General features: G+C 44.4%; 1 protein-coding gene across 1 annotated transcript in view; it reads right to left on the bottom strand.

Annotated features, from left to right (window-relative positions):
* Positions 1–15,061, bottom strand: part of MED13L (mediator complex subunit 13L) — a 169,465-nt gene extending 154,404 nt beyond the window's left edge. The window contains exon 1 of the mRNA XM_053993641.1: positions 14,871–15,061. Within this exon, the coding sequence (XP_053849616.1) occupies positions 14,871–14,942 (72 nt within the window). The 5' untranslated portion in view covers positions 14,943–15,061. The remainder of the gene's footprint in view (positions 1–14,870) is intronic.
* Between the last annotated feature and the right edge of the window lie 4,854 nt (positions 15,062–19,915).

The following is a 19,915-nucleotide window of genomic DNA, read 5'->3' as shown; positions in this document are numbered from 1 at the left end:
CAACTGGCTAGAGATGAATGCAGAACAAAACAGAACTCTTGCCAGGTGATGTAACTGACTGTGTTTCTTGCATCTCTTCCCATATGCATAGTTTTGGCTTGTTGCAGTTGCTACAATGTTTTTAAAACTAAAAAGCCTGACCAAAAAAACCAACGAACTTACAAATACTTATTATTATCCAACACTGTTAGCAAATCATGCATTAAATGAGATTTTTGCTTTGGTTTATAAAGGAACATGTGTTATGGAGGACTGTGCTGTGAAGGGTTTAACTGCTCAGATAAGTGGGGCTGTTTTGAAATGGAGTTTTTTCCTAAGTTCAGCAACTGCACTTGGACACAGAATATTTGTGAGACGCCAGCTCTAAATGCACTGGGCCAAGCGTGTAAGGAAACAGAGAAATTGGATCTCTAACAGTAATACCCAAACCCTTCACTAACATCCAACTTCTTACAGAGTAATTCCCAAGACACAAAAAGATCTGTTTCTGATGTTTTCAAAAGCAGCTGTCAGGGTAGAAGAGTGTGTTCAAATTCCACACAGGCATCCAAAACCACCCAAAACATCCCCAAGAAATAGACATTAATGAAAACAGTGCACTGCCAATGTCTTTATTCAGATGCATGGCCTCAGAGTGATCACACAGAGTCCCTTGGGAAGGGACACAAACTCAGGTTTCAGTGACCATCATCACACCCTGCAGAGTGAAACAGCCTCAAAAGAGACGAGCTGAGAGTGTTCAAACCTCTGATCCCCCCTGCACGCACAGACAAGCAGACAGACACAGAAAGCAAATTAGCACTTTCTTTCACACCCTGCTGCCCTAAATACAGACACCTCCACATGTACCTGCCACAGCTCAGGGCTCCAGGACACCATCCACGACTGTGAATTCCTAGGAGACAGAAAATCTAAGCTCTCATTCTTTTCCCCCTTCAGGCTTAAATCACAATAATAGGCAGGCTGGGAGGGTCTTCTGCTGATCTCATCGTGCTCCACTCAGATCGGTAGAGTTTAGGCTGCTAAAAATCGTAATTCCCCAGTAACATTTCACAGTGCACAACTTGGTGCTGGCATGCTCCCAGCAACCCTGAAGATATAATTAGTGCTGGGTAGCCACTGTGACTGCTTTCCTCTTCTGCAGCCCTTGCAGATGGAACACAAACAAACCCATCTTCCACCTCCTCTTTTATTTCCCATCTCCACCAAATGCTTTTTGGCCTCTGTTTTATGGGAAATGGACATGCCAACTCTAAATTAACTTCTCCAGATCACTTGAGTAATTCCACCCATTTTAATACACAAAACTCCCTTGGAGAGATTATACAACAATATAGACACAGCAGAAGGAGAAAGAGGAAGAGCATCAAAAGTTTGAGAAATTCTTGTATTTGGCCACATCAAGTGTAAAGCAGAGCTATTTTTTAATTACTTTGTGCTTCTCTACATTTAAAACAATGACTAAAACTATATAAATGTGTTATTTTCCCTGCTTCATATCATACAGAGAAGAAAAGCTAAGACAGAGTCAGGCTGCAGAGTGTGGAAAATCATCGGGTACTTTCAAAATAGGAAGGATATACTGGAAAGGAGGTAAGATCATATGATGAATAAAAGAACCAGATATCAATCACACAGGCCTTCAGCTCGAACCCTGCTTTCGCAAAGATTTTCAGCATGGCAACATTCAGGTAATTTTATTTTTTACACTTCTCTAATTTGAAACAAAACAAAAACCAAGTATAAAAATACTTCCCAGTTGCCTGCCTAAAAGGTGCCTCTCAGACAAATTCAGGTCTGTCCATTGCTTCAGATATAACTTTCTTTAATGATCTTAAAAAAACAATGCAAGCAATGTAAAAATCAAACCACACCTCATCGCTTCTACAAACACATTTCAGTTAAACAAAGGAATATAAAAGCTTTCATTAAATGTCCTTCCATCCCAGGGAAAGATGTTAAGCTGCCCAGGGTACCTGAAAATATTGTATTTACCAGTGAGCCTCTGAAGTTAGGCTCAGTCTAAACAATTCCTCTAATCTAGAATTTTGTTTGCTTCTACATAGGAAAGTAGTTGCTAAGTATCTTTAGTCTACAATTTATGCTTCAAATTGGAACATAAAACATGTAAATGCCATATATATGTTTGCCAGTTTTATTAGTGTCTCATCTTGAGAGCTTCATTCAAGTAAGTAGCTATTCTGAAGCCACCAGAGACTCATACTAAGGACTACTCACATGAGTGAAAATCTGCATAAGAAAGCCCTTAGTTCATAGTCCAAGAATTTAAACTGTAGTTAAAGGTGTCAGGGGAATTACACCACCATTTTAATTAAATGCTGTAAGATCTTGCAGACAGACTCAAGATTAGCACCATCTGTTTTGGTTACAATGTCTCATTTCACTACATCATCCTCACGCAGCAACGAAATATCATTGCACACTCCACTCCAGCCATTTAAATACCAGATAAAAGTTATGCCATGTTGATACACTTCACCAGGAAGGAAGGACAAAAGGACGAGGACAGGAGGACTGAAAACTACTCTGTAACAATGTGTTGCTTGTGGGGGAGGCAAACACCATCCCCTCTGGCAGTGAAATAAAGTATTTAGTAACATCTGCCTAAGCCCCTGTCAAGCAAATTGAAGGAATAGAGGAGATCGCTTAACTAAAAAATTCGTTTTCTTCACAGCTTTACAGACTGTTTGTACACCCTGAGAGAGGCTCCTATTCCCACAGCACAACTGAGCAGTGCCAGCACCTGTCCATAGACATTCCCCATCTTTTCTGCTGGGTCTGGAGATCTCTGGGGTTTGAAAACCCACAGCAGACTGACCATCTCAGCCCTGCAGAGTCTCCTGAAATCAGATCATTCCCTGAACTACATATTAACATTCTCCTCTTCATGCTTTCCATTTAAAAAAAAAAAATCAAGGAATGGTTTGTGTTCCCTTCCCTCAGGGCTTATCCCTTCTGCCCCTGTAAGAGGGAGGGATCACATGGCAGTGCAGAGGCCTTGCATGAACTGAATGAGCTTCAAAAGGACATTTCTGTGAGGCCAAGTATTGCCATAACTGCACAAAGTCCTCCAAACTTGCTCTGAAATCAAGAGCAGACAAAAAATAGCACAATAAAAAATAGCTAATTCTGAAATGGGTGTCCCATGGCAGAAAAACACCATGCCATGGTTTGTGCTTCAGAGCCCAGTGCTCAGCCTCAGCCCTCTTAGTATGCAACTGAGCAGCAGCAGAATGACATGTTTGACTTTAATCCTCTCCCTGCATAAGCACACAGTCAAGTGGCTGGAAAAAAAAGGGATAAAGGGCAGCCACTAACAAGCTTTTAAAAATGAAGGATGAAAAAATTACCTTTTTCTTGTTGTTATTCCTTGGCTCTTAAAAACAACATGAAAGTGAGCATGCCAGTGCATGCAGCACATGTGCCTAGAATAGCTTTCTGCTGGATAAATCCCTGCAATCCATGATGCCTCTTTCCCTCATGCCCCCTGGAACAGATTATCTAAATGCTCCTACTCCAGAGCTGTTTGTGACAAGCAACAGTGTCAGGGCATTTGTGTGTCATCTTTTACCTTTGCAAGTCTCAGAGGAGGATTTAGCTGTAACCAAAATCCTATTATCAGATATCTCCCTGATGGACTTCTGTACCTGGGGACATCTGAGATCCCATATCACAGTATCTAAGACCAGCAAACCAAGGCATTTCTAAAATAATAGATTTCACATTATTAAGAGCCACAAACTAACAGCATGAGCTCTTATGCCTAAAAAGTAAACAGCACTGACAGAAATGAGATATGTTTTCCTCTTTCTCCCCAGCGTGAGGGTGACTTTGTCCATGTAGGAGAGGAGGCAGCCAGAAAGATTAATTGCTTCTTTCAAAGAAACAAAAATCAGACCCATCTCAAAAAGAGTTTGAGGTGGCAACCAAGTACCATCTTTCCCAGTGGAAAATATAAAAGGACTCCAATACTAATGCTCAAATTTCAGCAGCTCTGGCAGATGCGGGAGTTATCAACAAAGGCTTTTTGAGTGGCAAGCATAAAAGAAAGAGCAATCTGGTAAAAGCACCCAAATTACTGATATGGATCCAAACCCTCACAGAATTTCAAGGTTAAATACTAAAGTAGATGACTACAATCAAGCACAGCAGAAGGAAAATGAGCACACACTGACACACTGAAAGAGAAAGTATCTTCTTCCAGTCCACTGCAAAAACAGGTTGGCAAAACAAAAACAAATGTGAGGAATTCTTATGAAATAAACAGAAGGTGACATAGAAATCGAGGCCATTATAATTCATCTGTAGCTCTGCACATTCATCACAAACTGCAGCTCTTGTTTCACAACATCAAAACCAGAAGAATTACAGGAATGGTCAAAAAATATATATTCTATACATCCAAAGATTAAGTCTGGTTGGTTTACAAGAGGGAAACTGAGGTTCTCTAGAGAACAGCTCCAGGTTTTCTTCCAGATACCAAATTAAATTAGCAGAACACAGACTCAAACCAAAATGAAGCGGCTGAAATTTTTGTATCAGGATAAAAACTTATGTACTGGTTTAGAATTTGTCTACAAAACATCTACTTGGTTCAAGAAACCTCTCAAGCAAATACACAGAGAGCCTGGGAGATAATTCAAGAGAAGTGCAACTACATCCACTTCAGCAAACTCGGCAGGCCAAACAAACACTGGCCACCACTGAGACAGGACACTTTGGTGGAATTATGATTCCACAACACTGTTCCATGCCCCTTCATCTAGCCAGCTACCAAGAGGTATTTTGGAAATCTCATCAGCACATAAAGCACTCAATGGTCACCCTCAGAGCTGCCATCCTCAGCCAGGACCCAATGTCCACCTATAAAACAGCTGTAGTCATTCAGGACTAACTGCAAAAACTTAAAAATAATTAAAAAACAGTAAAGAATTAAAGAGGATATTTTTGATAAAAGACCTTTGAGTTACATCAACATCTTTCATCTTCAGTGAAGGTTTTGGTTAGCAAATCTGCAGCCCTTAACCAATCCAGCAAATTCAGAACATGGTCCCATGCTGGTGCCTGGCTCAGCAGCTCCCCTTCACTGTCTAGGCTGTAACCCAGTCCATCAGAGATGGGAAAGGATAATGTGATAAGCAAGATTAGAAGCCAAAGGGCTGAGACTCAGCCATCACTTCAAAAGATACTTTCAAGCCAAAAATATTCAAGACACAAACATAAGGAAACAGAAAGATGGCAGCAGCACAGTCCCAGGTCAGCGTGGCAGTGAGACTCACACAGGCACTTCCACACACGTGTCCTGCTGGCTCTTGCACCAACACAGCCACACAAAATGGGAATTTGCTGTGCCAGAATCCCATCACCAGGAGTGAGAAAGGGAAACAGGAATGCCAATCTGCACAACAAAACTGAATAGGCAGGAATCTGGGGTTCGAAGGATATACAAACCCTACCCATGTCCAAACATCTACCCAGCAAAGCCATGGCAACCAAAAGTAACAAGGCATGACTGGGTTTGCTTTGGTTTGGGTGTTATTACTGGGAAAAGGGGAAGAAGAGAACTTGGAGCTCTTTTCCAACCTTAATAATTCTACGTGGAATGAAGTTTACCCATGGCAGAGCTGAACGTTCACCCCTGTAGGCTGCATGGAAGCACACAATGCCTGGAAGCAAAATGCCATCTCCAAGACAAAAGACAAAAGTAATTGAAGAAATTCTTTTCATGTTACCAAACCCTGGGTAAAGGTAGTGATCCACCCCACAGCTCAAGTCACAGACACTATTTTACAGAAAGGCATCTCTAAGTTCTCCATCACTTCAGACAGTTTCTTCACAAAAGGGAATCAATTATATTTTAACTTCTGAGTAGATGGTTGAGAACAGATAATAAAATGGACACTACCACTGCAAACTTCAATAGTACACAAAAAAAGCAAATAAAGATGGAACTTGCCAGCAGTCAGAGTATCCCTCCCTTGTTTTCAGACAGGGTGAATGATGAGGTTTGCCTTATTTCTTCAGAAAGACTCAGAACTGACTGCCTATTTTCCAAATTTAAAAAGTCCCCTCTTGGAGAAAGCTGGACTACAGAAAAGCAGTCCAACACATGGGAAAAAAAATGACAAAAGCAAATCTGCAAGAAAACAAAAGAATCTTCTCTATTCTTCCCAAATTTAACTTTCTTTTCTAGATTTTTTTTTAAACTGAAAGAGGAAGGAAATGTCAAACATCAGAGTCATACAATGGACTATCAGCTGTTTCCCAAACCAAGTAATCTGACATACGGGCAGAAAAAAACGGGGGGGGAGGGTGGGCTGGAGGAAGTAACAACCCGAGCAGAGTAAACTTTGGCACAGTGAGTTAAAGACTGCCGTTCCCTTTCTTCCATTACACAAAAAGCTGCACCAAGGACTCGGGAACATTCCTGTGCCCCACATCTGAGCAGCACAGCAGCTCCACAAGTTTACAGCTTTGTTCATCCCTGCCCAGCAAAGCTTGGTTTGAACCCACATCCATCCCTGCCCTGCACACCTCTCTCCCTTCCCAAAGGAGCCCAACCCAGGCTCCTGCTCCGGGACAGAGAGGCAGGAACAGCACAGGAATCCCATCCCCCAGCCCTGGTTCTTCATCCCTGTCCTCATCATTGACACCCAGCAATGCCCAGCTTGTCAGGAGCAGCCAAAATCCCTCAGCCCTTCAAAACCCACAACCAGGAGAATCCTGGTGTCTGAATCTTCTGTAATATGGAAAGTAGTAAATAAAGCCACTACATGACTGGTCATGTAGATTCACTTTGCCAGCTCTCTGTCATTCCTGCAAAGACAAGAATCCAGCACCTCCTGCCAGAAGGGAATTATGGAAATTCACAGAGAGCTCCAAAATTTTAATAAAATACACACAGAAAATTAAATAACTAGAAACACTGGGCTAAAACTGAAAGCAGCTTTTTCAGAATAAAGTAATTTAACAAATTCACCTTTTCTCTCAGCAAAGAAATTACTTTTATAAAAATACTTGACATGGCCACTACAAAATATTCCTGGAATTAATTTTGTGGCTCACCAGAGCTGCCTACAAATCCAGTAACCTTCTAGACATACATGAAGTGAGACTCATAAAAGTCCAACACTAAGAGACTGCAGATAAATTAAACTAGGTTTGAAAACTTCTTAGTAAATCAGAAACTCCTATGAGTAAAAAGTGAGGAGTCTATAATGTAAAAACCCAACACATTTTGAAACTTACGTCTCATAGCTGTCAGCTACGAATGCATTGTTATCAAAAACTGGAAGTTTGCCAATGCCTGATCAATAGGTAAAGAAGAGTTTTCCTTTAAATTTTGTTTTCAATCCTCTGTTCTCACAAAATATTGTATTTTATGGGCAAATATGGAGTCATAAGAACAGGCAACCACAAGGCCCTGACCACAGCATAGCTCTTTTAAAGCTAAAAGATGAATGAAATAAAGTTTTACTGAACAAGCTTTAAATTTCCTTCTCTAAGACACAGATTGTGGTTATAAAGCCACTTTGATCTCCGTTCAATCCATGCCACTGCCAAAACGTGGTGGGGAGAGAGGAATGAGGGGAACAGAGCTGCCTTGGGAGAGAGAAGGGGAAAAAGGTTTTCACTAGGTCAGCTCCACACTCCAGGCTTAAATATGAATTTATGGACCTTTCTGGAATCACCAAGGCATGGAAGAAGGGTTAAAGGGAAGAACAAAAATTAAAGAGGGGGGGAAAAAAAACCCAATTTTTTTCATCTGTAATTATTATTTTCATAAACAAAAGTACACTAAGCTGCAACAGTGGCTGATTAAAGAAAGCTGAGGTAAGTGACTCACAAGATGTGATACAGAAATACATGTGTCACATCTTATTACTTTTGTAATAGAAGCCTGGCCATTTTTCTCCATTTTCATAAGCTGATTAAATACATTCCTTAATATAGGGACAAGGTCACTGTGTATGTTTGAGCTCATCTGTGTTAGTCACATAAATGTAAATATTGCCTCAGGGCACCTTATACAACAGCATCACACAATAAAATTCTCCATCTCAAAGAAACAAAAGCAAGGATGCCACTAAAAGTACTAAAAGCTCCAGCCACATTTCCACATGCACTACTGCAATTCTGCTCATGGATTTAGCCACACATGACTCAATGAGAAATAACGTATTTTTACAGATTAAGATAGAAAGTGAAAGTCAGAATCCATCAGTCAAAATTAATGAAAATTTCCAGCACAAGCCAAAGGAAAGACTGCTTAAATCTTTTACACTTGTGAGTAAGGCAGCTCCTTACTACATGAGGAAATGCTGAGAACCCTCCCAATGTGAAAAGCTAAACTTCTTCCCTGGTATCAGAGCGGATTCTGCTCAGCCCTCGTTATCATTCTGCAGTGTTGGGATCACACAGCTCTGTACAGAATGCACAGCTCTGTAAGGAGCTGGGCCACAGCAGGAAACAACACAAGCTGTCATTCCCAGTATCCCAGTCCTCTTATCCCTGCGCTGTGCGCTCGCTCCACTACTGTGTGCACAGCGAGCCCAGCACCAGCTTTTAGCCATATTTTGAGGTCTGCAGTGCAGAACATTTTATTAGCTGGTTTCTCTTTAAAACTACCAGTTGATGTCAGGGAACTCAAGGAAAGAGGATCTATTTTTAAAGCAATACTCTGAGCTCAAAATGAAAGCACTGGAACAGCCTGGTCTGAGGAACAAAGATGCCCCCATGTAAACACACACTCCTTATAAGCAAATCTTCTGGATTTGGGTTGGGATCTTCTGTTGGAAACACTTGTGCACTTTTAAAACTGGCAAGTTAATACTAAAACAAGCATGTTTTCAGTCAGAGCAGTATTTTTGCTTATTATTTGTGTTACTATGGCACCAACAAGATGCAAATGCCACCGTGACAGACTCTACACAATGAAGTGTGCGACTCACCCACAGAACAGTAAATGAACACACACAGACTCCCAAGTTTCGTATAAACTACACTTATCAGCCTTAACAACAGTGGGAACAGCCCAACCACCTATACAGTGTTACTGGGTTGTCCAGAGGATGCCACACAAGCTCAGGAAAAGGGGTTTTATAGGTCTGTGGACATCAACTGTCACCTTCCACGGCTACCATAGATCAACTAGAAAAAAAACAAATGACATAAATTTATAATGAGGTGATCCTGGCATTCACTGGAGCCAGCACTCAAGGAAAAATAAAAGGCAGAGAGGGAGCAAGTATAACAGCAGGGGACAACGAAGGCATGCAGCAAGGTGCCAACAATTCCAGCCACCAGATGCGAGAAAAAATTTGTAGGTGCATCCCTGCTTCAATCAGAGCAAAACCCAAACCCTGATAAAAGTGTGCTGCCACAACTACAATGCAGAAGTGGACTGGGGCAGGTGGGGAGGTGGGTGTAATTCCATAGAGAGATCAAGGAAAGTGGAGACAACAGGTGCATTCTCACTCAGTGAACAGGAAGCTTCAAACCAGCCCAGGTGTTCACCCCACCACAAAGTGCAACAGCCCCTAACACTGATGGGGTTTGGTATTTAAAAGCAGTGCATCTGCATACACACATATCCTTTCATGTAATGCTTCTGAGCACTAGAGAGATGAAAAAATGAAACCAAAATCCATAAAGATTCCTTCATCTAATGACCAAAGTTACTCAAGTTAACACACTCAGCAAATATATCTCATATGCACCACACTTATTTTTTTTCCACTGAAGATCAAAACCTTCAGTTTCTTTAGATTTTCTTCAAAAGAACTGCATTGTCCAGAAGGAAAATAATAGAAGAAAGGATTAAAAAGTTCTATCTGTAGATCTTTCTTTATTCTTTCATATGAGGAAGCGCTCTCAAAAGAAGGCAAAAAAATCCAAGATCAAATGAGTCAGGGTGGGGAGGGTGTTTGAGAACTGGGGTTATGATGTCAATTCTGTATTAAAAATGTAGAAAAATAGAAAAAATCTATTTCCAGATAGTGTTACAGTAAATGAAAATTCCTGTTCCTAAGGTGTAGTTACCTAGGATATTTTTTAATACATCACCCTGATATTTGGGTATTCATTTTTTTGTGCTGATGTTCCCAACAGCAGTCACGTGACCGGACTCACAGTGCCACCAGAATCAGGACAGAGTCTCTGGGGAAGCATTTCCAGCCCCAGGACATGTGTACATTCACAAGATACACAGGATTTCAAGGAAACCTCACTCAAATATTTCTTAGTGATTAGCTTGGGCACACTTATTCTGAGCTGCAAATGTCACTCCTGCACCCCTCATTTTCTTTGGGAATATTCCCAAAAGGTTGGCTATCCAACAGATCCCTCAATTCCCCTCCTGGAGCTGGGCACACTGGCTGAATGTCACTGTCCCAGTCTCTGCAAATCTGGGTCTGTTCTCTTCAAACTCTCTCCGTGGCATATCCCATTAAACTGTCAAATACTCTGACAGGACATAATAAAAACCTACCAGTGAAGTGATTTAAAACCCAAAATAATCTTTTATTAGCAAGAAGTGAACAAGCTTTCTAATGTCATCTCTCTACTTCTGTCTTGTTACCTAATAAAACTCAGGATAACGATAACTAGAGAATCAAATACTTTTGCACAACTTGAGAGGTCTTAATTATTTATAAATGTAAATTCACACCTACATAAAATTCCAAACAAGCAAGATAGACACTGTGCAGTGCTGAACATCCAGCATGCCAAAACTCCAGCCCACTGCTCGGAGCACTGCATTTCTGAAAACACAACAAGCAAGGACTACTGGTTAATTCACTACTACTGAAGGCATTGAGCAATCAGCATTCACTGACAATCATGCAACACCAAGAAATAGCTCACAGCAGCCTCTGCAACCTCGACTTTCTGTTACCATGAAGTACCTTTAGGAGAATAAGCCAAATGCCACCTCAGGTTGCTTTAATTCCTTTTATTTTTTTCTGGAAACATCACTGATCAAAGGGGACAACTTCTGTTCCTGAATGTGAACTGCAAAAAGCAACAGTAGCAATGGCCTTCACTGGTTTTAATTTTGCCTTTTAAACAAGAACAAACAATTCCCACTGCCTGGACCCTTCTGGCAGTGGGTTTCTGTAGGAATGCACTTCTACAAGAACATGGGACATCTTCCATAGCAGCTTCTATAACCTGGTCTCACTTCCCCAGAACACAATCGTGTCTTTTCCAGCAAGAAGATCCTACAGTACCAAATCTTTCTACCCCATGAAAGCTCCTCCAAATTTCAGGTCATTCCTGACACCCTTGGCTGTACTCTTTTCAGCTCCAGTATATCCAATGTTATGCAACTTCACCTGAATTTCCCAAGACTGAGTTGTGCCTTTGGATCCACCACGGCACCAAAGCCTAGAGAGTTGAGGAAACATCTTCATGAAAGCCCTTGCTGTCATATGAGTAACCCTTACTCACAGGAAAAGTCAAATTAATTTCAGTAAGACTACTTTTATGATTAAAGATTATTCACAGGAAGACTGCTTGCCAGCTGAGGCTGAAGTTTTAATACAAAGCATATTACCTCATAACATTTTGTCTCTAAATAGTTATTAGACAGCTCTTAATTAGTATTTAAATAAACTGGCCCATACAATGGCTTATTAAATACTGTTTATCAAAACAGACATTTTTTTCAGAAGCAACAGCAGACATTTTGACTACAGCAAAAACAGACTGAGGATAAATATCATTTTTCCTACTGCTGTGCTAGGAACAGCAAATTCAGACAGAAAGTGTATTTTTAATGAGCAAGGCTATTATACTTAGCAGATTAAACAAGTTATTATTTGAGGAGTACTCTGATAAAGATGCAAACTGGCCCTTCCATCACCTTACTGGGAAAGGCTCCACACTTTGAGCAGGACTGGGGATGTCTGTGCAGGCTGGCTGGAGTTTTTGCCTGCCAGAGCACACCAGCATTAACCCATTTTCCAGAGTGGATTCCCGCGCTGCTGGAGAACACCACAAACACTTGGTGCTGCCAAGCACTGCAGTCCAGAGGGACATTCCATGGAACCCAGCTCTGCCAGCCCAGCACCTGCACAGTCAAAGGAAACTTTAAAACCTTCACTTCAGACCGTGCCCTCCCCTCAGGTGACACATTCTGAGCCCAGACCACTGAAGGCTTCCAGTTTCTGGAGATCACTGATAAAAGAGAATCAGTTACTAAAAGCTTTAAGAAAACACTTCCCATCAAAAGATTCAGAAGCAGCAAAGGCTCCTAACCTCTCTAGCGTGTCTATAGCTGACAGAAAAATAGAAATCATGAATCGTTAAACCAACCCAAATCCACCACAGCAACCAGACAGAGCTGACACAGAGCTCTGGCTTCTGCAGGGCAGGGAGACAGCATTCCTGCTTCCACAGAACAAATGTCTGTGGCAAGAAATATTATTTAACCATGAACAAACAGTATCACGATAGACTATAATTATTTCAGAACTGTAATTCTCCAGTCACTAACATTACTTTGTGATTCACACACAGAACAAAGCCTGCAGTTGAAAAACCCCCAACTTCTAATCAATTTTCAAAATATTTATAATCTACCTCGCTGTTAAAGAATGAATGGATTCCCACCAGTTAGTGGTTTAAATTTTGTTATGTTACACTGAAAAATTAAATTATTAGCAAAAGTTTCTCTAACTACTAATCCACACTACTGTAGCTTTAACACTTCATAAATTTTGAAATGAATATGACAATCTGAGGTTAAAGGGTCAGTGGTGCTGGCCACATATTTACAGTCAGTGTTTCTGTTCTCAACATCTTTCTCTGCTATATAAATCCCAAAAAAACCTAACACAATATAAAATAAACCTTCCTAATAGTTTTCATATAGGCTGTGTTTTAAAAATACTACTACTTTATTCTCTTTTTTTTTTTTTGGTAGAGCCAGAATACAATAAAAACAGTTTCATACACAGCACCACATTAAGGCACAGATACCTCCCACAAAATTACATGGGAGATTAAAGGGTTGCACATTAAACTCTTTATTATTAAAGCCACTTGCAAAAGAATTTTGTTTAACTTATTTCAGTGATATTACACACCCATTTAAAATTGAACATTTCCCTAGCCTAGTCAGGTGGGAGAAAAAAAGCAACCAAACCACAATAACTATGAAATAGCTTCACTTTATAATTTATGCTAATTGCATGCCAACAATTATTTTTACCAGTGACAGATTTGCAGATTGCAACTGCAGGAGAAGTTCCGCCTCTCCAAACACACACTCCAGTCTGCATTAATGAACGGGGACTTCACAACTCTGTGAGGAGCAAATCCTCCACTGCCTCCCTTCTACAATCAGATACAATTGTTCCCTCCATGCTTCCCGATTTATTTTCCTCCCTGGCTAAGAGCAGCGTAGTCAAATTCGCCATAACAATCCCCCAAATCACCTTTCCTGCATCTCAATACACAGAGCACTGCTACATATTTATAAATATTACTACATGCCTTCAAACAGAAGCACCGATACAAACTTACATAACATAACAGTTTAATAAAAAGCCGGAGTAAGAAATGTATAATTCTTACAGAACAAGCTCTTGGGGCAGTTTTCTAGCAGTGGAAGAGCCTACAGCTCTTGTTCCAGATTCTTAAAGAGGTACGAGCAAAATATACACCAAACATATGTAGATTATAAAAAAAAACCCTGAGAAAAAATAACAAATATACTACAATAACATTAAAAAGCATAAAACAAGGAGCTTGATCATTAGCATTTCTTAGTAATTTCCTTTTTTTTTCTCTCCTTATTTTCATAAGGGAGCTAAAAACAATCTCTTCCATTCTATCAGAAGAAGAACATAAGCACCCACCTCCAATTCTGGCAGAGCTCTGCTGCGGGGAGGGGGCACCCACCACAACCCTTTCACACATGCTACCCCCAAAGTTGCATCACAAGGTTTTAACTCCACCACACCACGCACCGAACAAGTCCCTCCTCCCCTCCGACATTATCCCTGTAGCACTGGAAGGCTCCCGATCATCCAGCAGCCCTCTCGCTCACTCAGCTGTTGCCCAGCCAGAAGGGATAATGTTCCTGTGCGTGCCAGGTAAAATAAAGCAAAGTATTTCCGAATGACTTTGCCATTACACACAAATTGTTTTCGTATTTTAAATTTAAATTGCCGATCTATAGCCAGCCAAAACTGATATCATGATTCCTGCAACATTAAACCACGCAATCCACGTCGGAAGTTCCCAGTGAGATAGGCAGACAGCATCTATGCAAACAATCCGGCGGCACACTACTGTCAGCCGCTGTTGTTCTTCAGAGAAGAAAAAATTAAAAGGTTTGGGTTTTTTTTTTTTTTAACCTCTTGCCCCCGAGCACGATGTGTGCAAAGAGGAGAGCAGGCTGTAACAGCAGCTGACACGCCGTCACAGGAGCCCAGAGCTAAGTCCGACAGCCGATCACACTACATGAGCGTTCGTTGCTGCTGAAATGGCGTTTGTCATTGTGAGAGGAGAGAAAACCCCCCGGTTCGGTGGCACAAAGCGCACAGGGCACGGAGTGCCAAGGGAGGCGGGGAGAGGAGCCTGTTTACCCAGGGAAGATGGTCGTGCAGGGGACACAGAGCCGTCCCCTCCCCGCTCTCCAGCTGCGAGCGCGATACACGGACCCGCAGCAAACCACGCTAAGGAGCAAAATAAACACGGGGACCGGGCCGGGGGAGGGGCCAGCGCAGGAGCAGCCCCGGGCCCTGCCTATAAACCCCCGGCAGCTGCTCCCGACCGGCAAACCCGGCGCGGAGCCACCCCCGGGCGCCCACCCGCCCACCGCCCGCTCACTCACTCACCAGCGAGAAGAGGTTGGAGTGACAGTCCTCCAGGCTGGCCCCGTTCGCCACCCAGTTCGCTGCCGCAGTCATGATCCTCGGCGAGCCGGGCCGCCACGGCGGGGCATGTCTGGGGGGACGGCCGGGGGGCGAGGGGCAAGGCGGGCGACCCCCGGGGCGACCCCCGTCACTGCCCGGGGCGGCCGCCGCGCTCCGGCCCCTCGGCCCCGCGGGGCCCCGCGGCCGGGAGGGGACGCGCCGAGGCCGGGGCGGGCGCGCTGCTCCTCGCTACCCGCCCCCGCGCCGATAATCCTCGAGCCGGGAGGCCCTTCTCCGGTGCAAGCGGGGGGGACGCGTCCCCCGCTCCTCCAGGCCGGGAGAAGAAGAGGAGGAAGGGGGGGCCCGGGGCCGCCCTTCCGCGTCCAGGTGCGGCCCCCCCCCGGTCGGGGGTCGCGCGGAGGGCGGCGGGTCCGTGCGGGACGCGGGGCGGGCGAGGCGAGGGGGGGTCCCGGTCCCGGCCCCGTACGGAGGCGTCGGCGGGCGGGGGGCGCTGTGTCCCCTCCCCGCCCCGCCCGGCCGCCCCTCGCTGCTGCCGCCGCTGGCTGTGCGTGGATGGTGTTTTCCTCCTCCTCCTCCCGCTCCCGCTGCCGGCACCGCCGCCTCGTCGGCGCTGCCCGCGGGCTAACGGCGGTGCGGGCGCGGCCCGGCCCGGGCAGGGAGCGCTGTCCGCCCGCGCTGTGCCGGCCGTGCCCGCAGCGGCCGCAGCTCCGCGCCCGCTCTGCCTCCTGCGCTCTGACAGCAATGGCGCCCGGGCCCGCACCGCGCCGCGCCATTGGTCCGCGCCGCACCACGTGATGCGGACCCGGGGGCGGGGCCCCGGCGCCCGGGCGCCTCCCGCCGCCGCTGCGCTGCGCCCGCCGCCCGCTGGGGGCGCTCGGGAGCGGCGCGGCCGCGGGGGGTCCCGGGCGCGGGTCCCGACCCTCGGAGCGGGAGCGCGGACGGACAGACAGGCAGACAGGCAGGCAGGCAGCGGCCCGGGAGCGCGGACCGACCGACAGACAGGCAGGCAGCAGCCCGGGAGCGCGGACGGACAGACAGACAGACAGGCAGCGGCCCGGGAGCGCGGACCGACAGACAGACAGACAGGCAGCGGCCCGGGAGCGCGGACAGACAGACAGGCAGGCAGCGGCCCGGGAGCGCGGACAGACAGACAGACAGCGGCCCGGGAGCAGCGCCAGGCTCTCCCCCCAGAGGTGGTCGGGCACTGAACGGGCTCCCCGGGGACCGCTTGAAAGTCACAAAGTACCACAGGACAAGAAAACCAGTGTCTTACTGGAAAAGATGAAACAGAGTTTCGCATTGCGATGCTACAGGTTTACTAAAGGGGCTTTTTTGTTTTTTCTTCCTAAATAAATAAAGAACGGAATAAGGAAAGTTACCATTTACTGTCTCTGAACCAGACAGAATTCTCTTATTAACCATCAAGGAAAAGCAGAAAGAACAAACGTGTTACCCAGACATTTGGGAAAGGTTTTCTTTTTCTTTGGGCACTGCCCAGGCTCCCCAGGCAGCGGGCACGGCTCTGAGGCTGCCAGAGCTCCAGGTGCACTCAGACAACGCTCTCAGGAATGCACAGGGTGGGACTTAGGAGTGGCCCTGGCAGGGCCAGGAGCTGGACTGGATCATCCTGGTGGGTTCCTTCCAGCTCCGGATATTCTGTGGCACGGGGACCGTGTCCCATCCGTGGAAGGGAAGTCACTCGGGATGCCAGTCACGGGGGAAATCACGATCCCGGCCATTCCGCGGTTCACTGGAGGGTTTCCTCAGCACCTGAGAGTGCTCAAAGTCATTTTAAAAAGGCCTCAAAACTCCTTCGTGGTCACTGCCGCATCAGGGCATGCTGAGCTCCCCTTCCTAGCTGAGTTTAACCCCATGCTCTTCACAGCTCTGGAGCCACCCCACGCTCATCTGAAACAGCTTCGAAGACGTTGGCTGGTGTTAGTTTTTTATAAAGAGAATTCGAAAACACCTGAGTTAGATAAACAAATGAAATTAATTCCCAAAATAATCATGGTCTGGAGAAGAGCCACAGATTATTCTGAGTTGCAAGGGGCCCACAAGGATCATGGAGTCCAACTCTTAAGTCAGCACTATGCAAGAAGAAGATACTCGGTTTAAAAGAGATAATTCATCACAAATAATGCTTTTACTCTCTGTAATGACCTGTTGATTTGAACCAGTGGGAGCAGATTTAGGCTTACCTGCCTGAGTTTATCCCTGATTGGAGAGTTCCACAAGTGGTAGAAAGCAAATATTGTGTTTAACAGGTGAAGATATTGAGCATTTCAGCTTAAGCTCTAATACAGAAATGCAGCACATTTTCAGTGATGTGATTCAGTGGAAAAAGTTCTCACTCTGTGCTTAATGGCAGCTGTCCTTATCGTTATTTTAATCTCATTTAAGCATCTTTTTTGCAATTTACTTTTCTTGGCAATAAATTAAGATTAGCATCTCTTGCAATGGCTGACTGGAGTTTGTTTGGATTTACCTCATAGTAACAAATCTCTCCCACAAACAGGCATCACATTTACCTGAATTACGTACACAGAGTAAGAGACAGAATTTAAGCCAAAAGAAAATTTCCACCCAGCTCAGAGTTCTTACTCCGTGTGTGTTTCCTCTGACCATCCAATCCCTTCCCTGCCACACCGAGAAGGAATTCTGTCTTGCAAAGACTGGGCCTATACTGTGAGGAAAAATGTTTTCAAATACAAATTATTCACGTTCAGTTACAATAGCAATTTATTCAGTCCAAGTGTCACAGCCTTGAAACTGCTTCTTACATCCTGGCACCCGCAATCAGGGAAGTACTTTGGCCCATGTTACTCCCCTTCCTTTTGGCACAAGTCTTATAAACAGAGAACACAATCTGACACTTGTAAATATGTCAAGCAATGTGTATTAACCAACCCCAAACCACATCCTTCCGCATTAAAATAGTACAGCTTTTTGTAACTCCACTGCAGCACCATGCACCCATCCTATCACTACCGGAGGCCCAGGGACAACAAACCATTTGATGAAGTATTCATCCTATTTCTGGAATAAAAAAAACATCCATTACCATGAAAAGAAAAAATATTTTCTTATTATAGAAAATATTTTGGAATTACGAATTGCGTTATTACTTATCCAGATAAATACTGTGCAGGATTGGACACTGCAGAATTCCTGTTCCTTCCATATGCTGCTTAGCTTCCAAATGGTGTTTCCAGTCAGCACCATTCCTCTTATCTGGATCTTTCAAGTAGTGGCGACTGATTATATTTTATTTTGTCAGGAAAATGTGGGGTCTGACAGATGATTCAGGTCCATTTTTGTGAGGAGAAATGTTAACATACTCATACTGTGCTGCTTTGGCCACCTTCCAGTACTCTTATGAATGTTAAATACTTTATACATTAAAAATTGTGAAATCATAGAATGGCCTGGGTTGTGAGGGGCCTTAAAGCCCACCCAGTGCCACCCTCTGCCACGGGCAGGGATACCTTCCACTATCCCAGGTTGCTCCCAGCCCCATCCAACCTGGCCTTGGACACTTCCAGGGATGCAGGGGCAGCCACAGCTTCTGTGGGCAACCTGTGCCAGAGCCTCCTCATCCTCACCATAAGCAATTTCCTCCTACCATCTAATCAAAATCTCCCCTCCTTTAGTTTTACTAAAAACCATGTAATGTAATTCAATTACCTCTTTTGTGGCAATGTTCTGAAGTTGAGTAGCTGGTTCTTGCATTTTGGAAATGGTACTGGTCACACATCTTGACCACACCCCTGTGCTGCCAAGTCCATTTTGGCTTTAAACTGAAAGAAAGGTAACATTTCTTTTCAAGTACCCTTTGCCAGGTACTTGACTTTATATTGCATTCAGTTATCACAGAGAAGGGAAATCTCTGTGATAGAAGTCTAATCCTTCCCTTCCCAGTACCAAGCTAGGGAAGCTCCCATGCTGTCTCTGACAGCAGCACTATTTCAGACAGACACTGTTCCACTTACAGATATCACACTCAAGTGACACTTCCTTGTGCATAATTACCTGAGATGGTATGTGGTGGAACGTGTTCCTCAACTCAGGGCATTCCAGTTTTATTCCCTGTTTTCTTTTACCTCTTTTCAAAAATCAATTAACATGAACAGTAACACTGGAGTTTCTACTATACAAAATAACCATTTTCCATAGTGAGAAGATACAGTCTTAACTAATTCTGTCAATGGATTAAATTGCAATTCCAAAGTTTAGCTGCTGAAAGTACCCAAGCTCGTGGAGATCAGTTGGGTCACACTCAGCCTTCAGCACACAGAGCTGGGAATGAGCCAGCCCTCACCTTGACAAAATTACTCCAAACAGTGATAGCCCAGCTTATTTCATTCTAGAACAACTTACCCAGAGCTCAGAGTAATGATGAAACCTGTTCTTCCAGGAGGATGGCTCAGCACTTCCATAGCCTTTGTTTTCACCAGCAGGTGCTGCTTAAACTTCAAACTAGACATGGGGGAAGACACAAAGGTGTCACAGGAGGCTCCAGCAAAGATGGAATAGTGAACAGGGGCTTGGCTTTGTTTTGTCCCAAAGTCTGGCCCCTTTGCTGTACATCCAATCCATGGGAAGAGCATTTCCTAGAGGAATATGAGTGGCTGGAGCAGCAGGCTCAGACAGGGCTCTCCTGGCTCTGGGTGGAGAATTTGGCCCTTCTCACACCAGGAGCAGAACTCGAGTTCAGCCAAGCTTTGTCCACGTCAAAACTCAGCAGCATTGAACATTCCATGACAAAGACAACTCATGTCCAGGTGAAACATATTCTTCCATGTAGTTTAGCTGAACATCATGGTTATTCACCAGAACAAAGTCCAGTGGCTGCAGTGCCACTAAGGACTGTCTCATGTCTTATTTAATCAAGTGTTATTTTTACTGTTTTCTGTGTTTTCCTCCCCAGTAATGGAAAGAACAGGGAGGGGAGGATGATATGATACCCAAATTATGAATACCCCACAAGCAAGTGATCTCCAACT

The sequence above is a fragment of the Vidua macroura genome, chromosome 18 (genome assembly GCF_024509145.1).
Source record: "Vidua macroura isolate BioBank_ID:100142 chromosome 18, ASM2450914v1, whole genome shotgun sequence".
Taxonomy (NCBI): Eukaryota; Metazoa; Chordata; class Aves; order Passeriformes; family Viduidae; genus Vidua; species Vidua macroura.
This window is presented reverse-complemented; position numbering and strand designations above follow the sequence as displayed.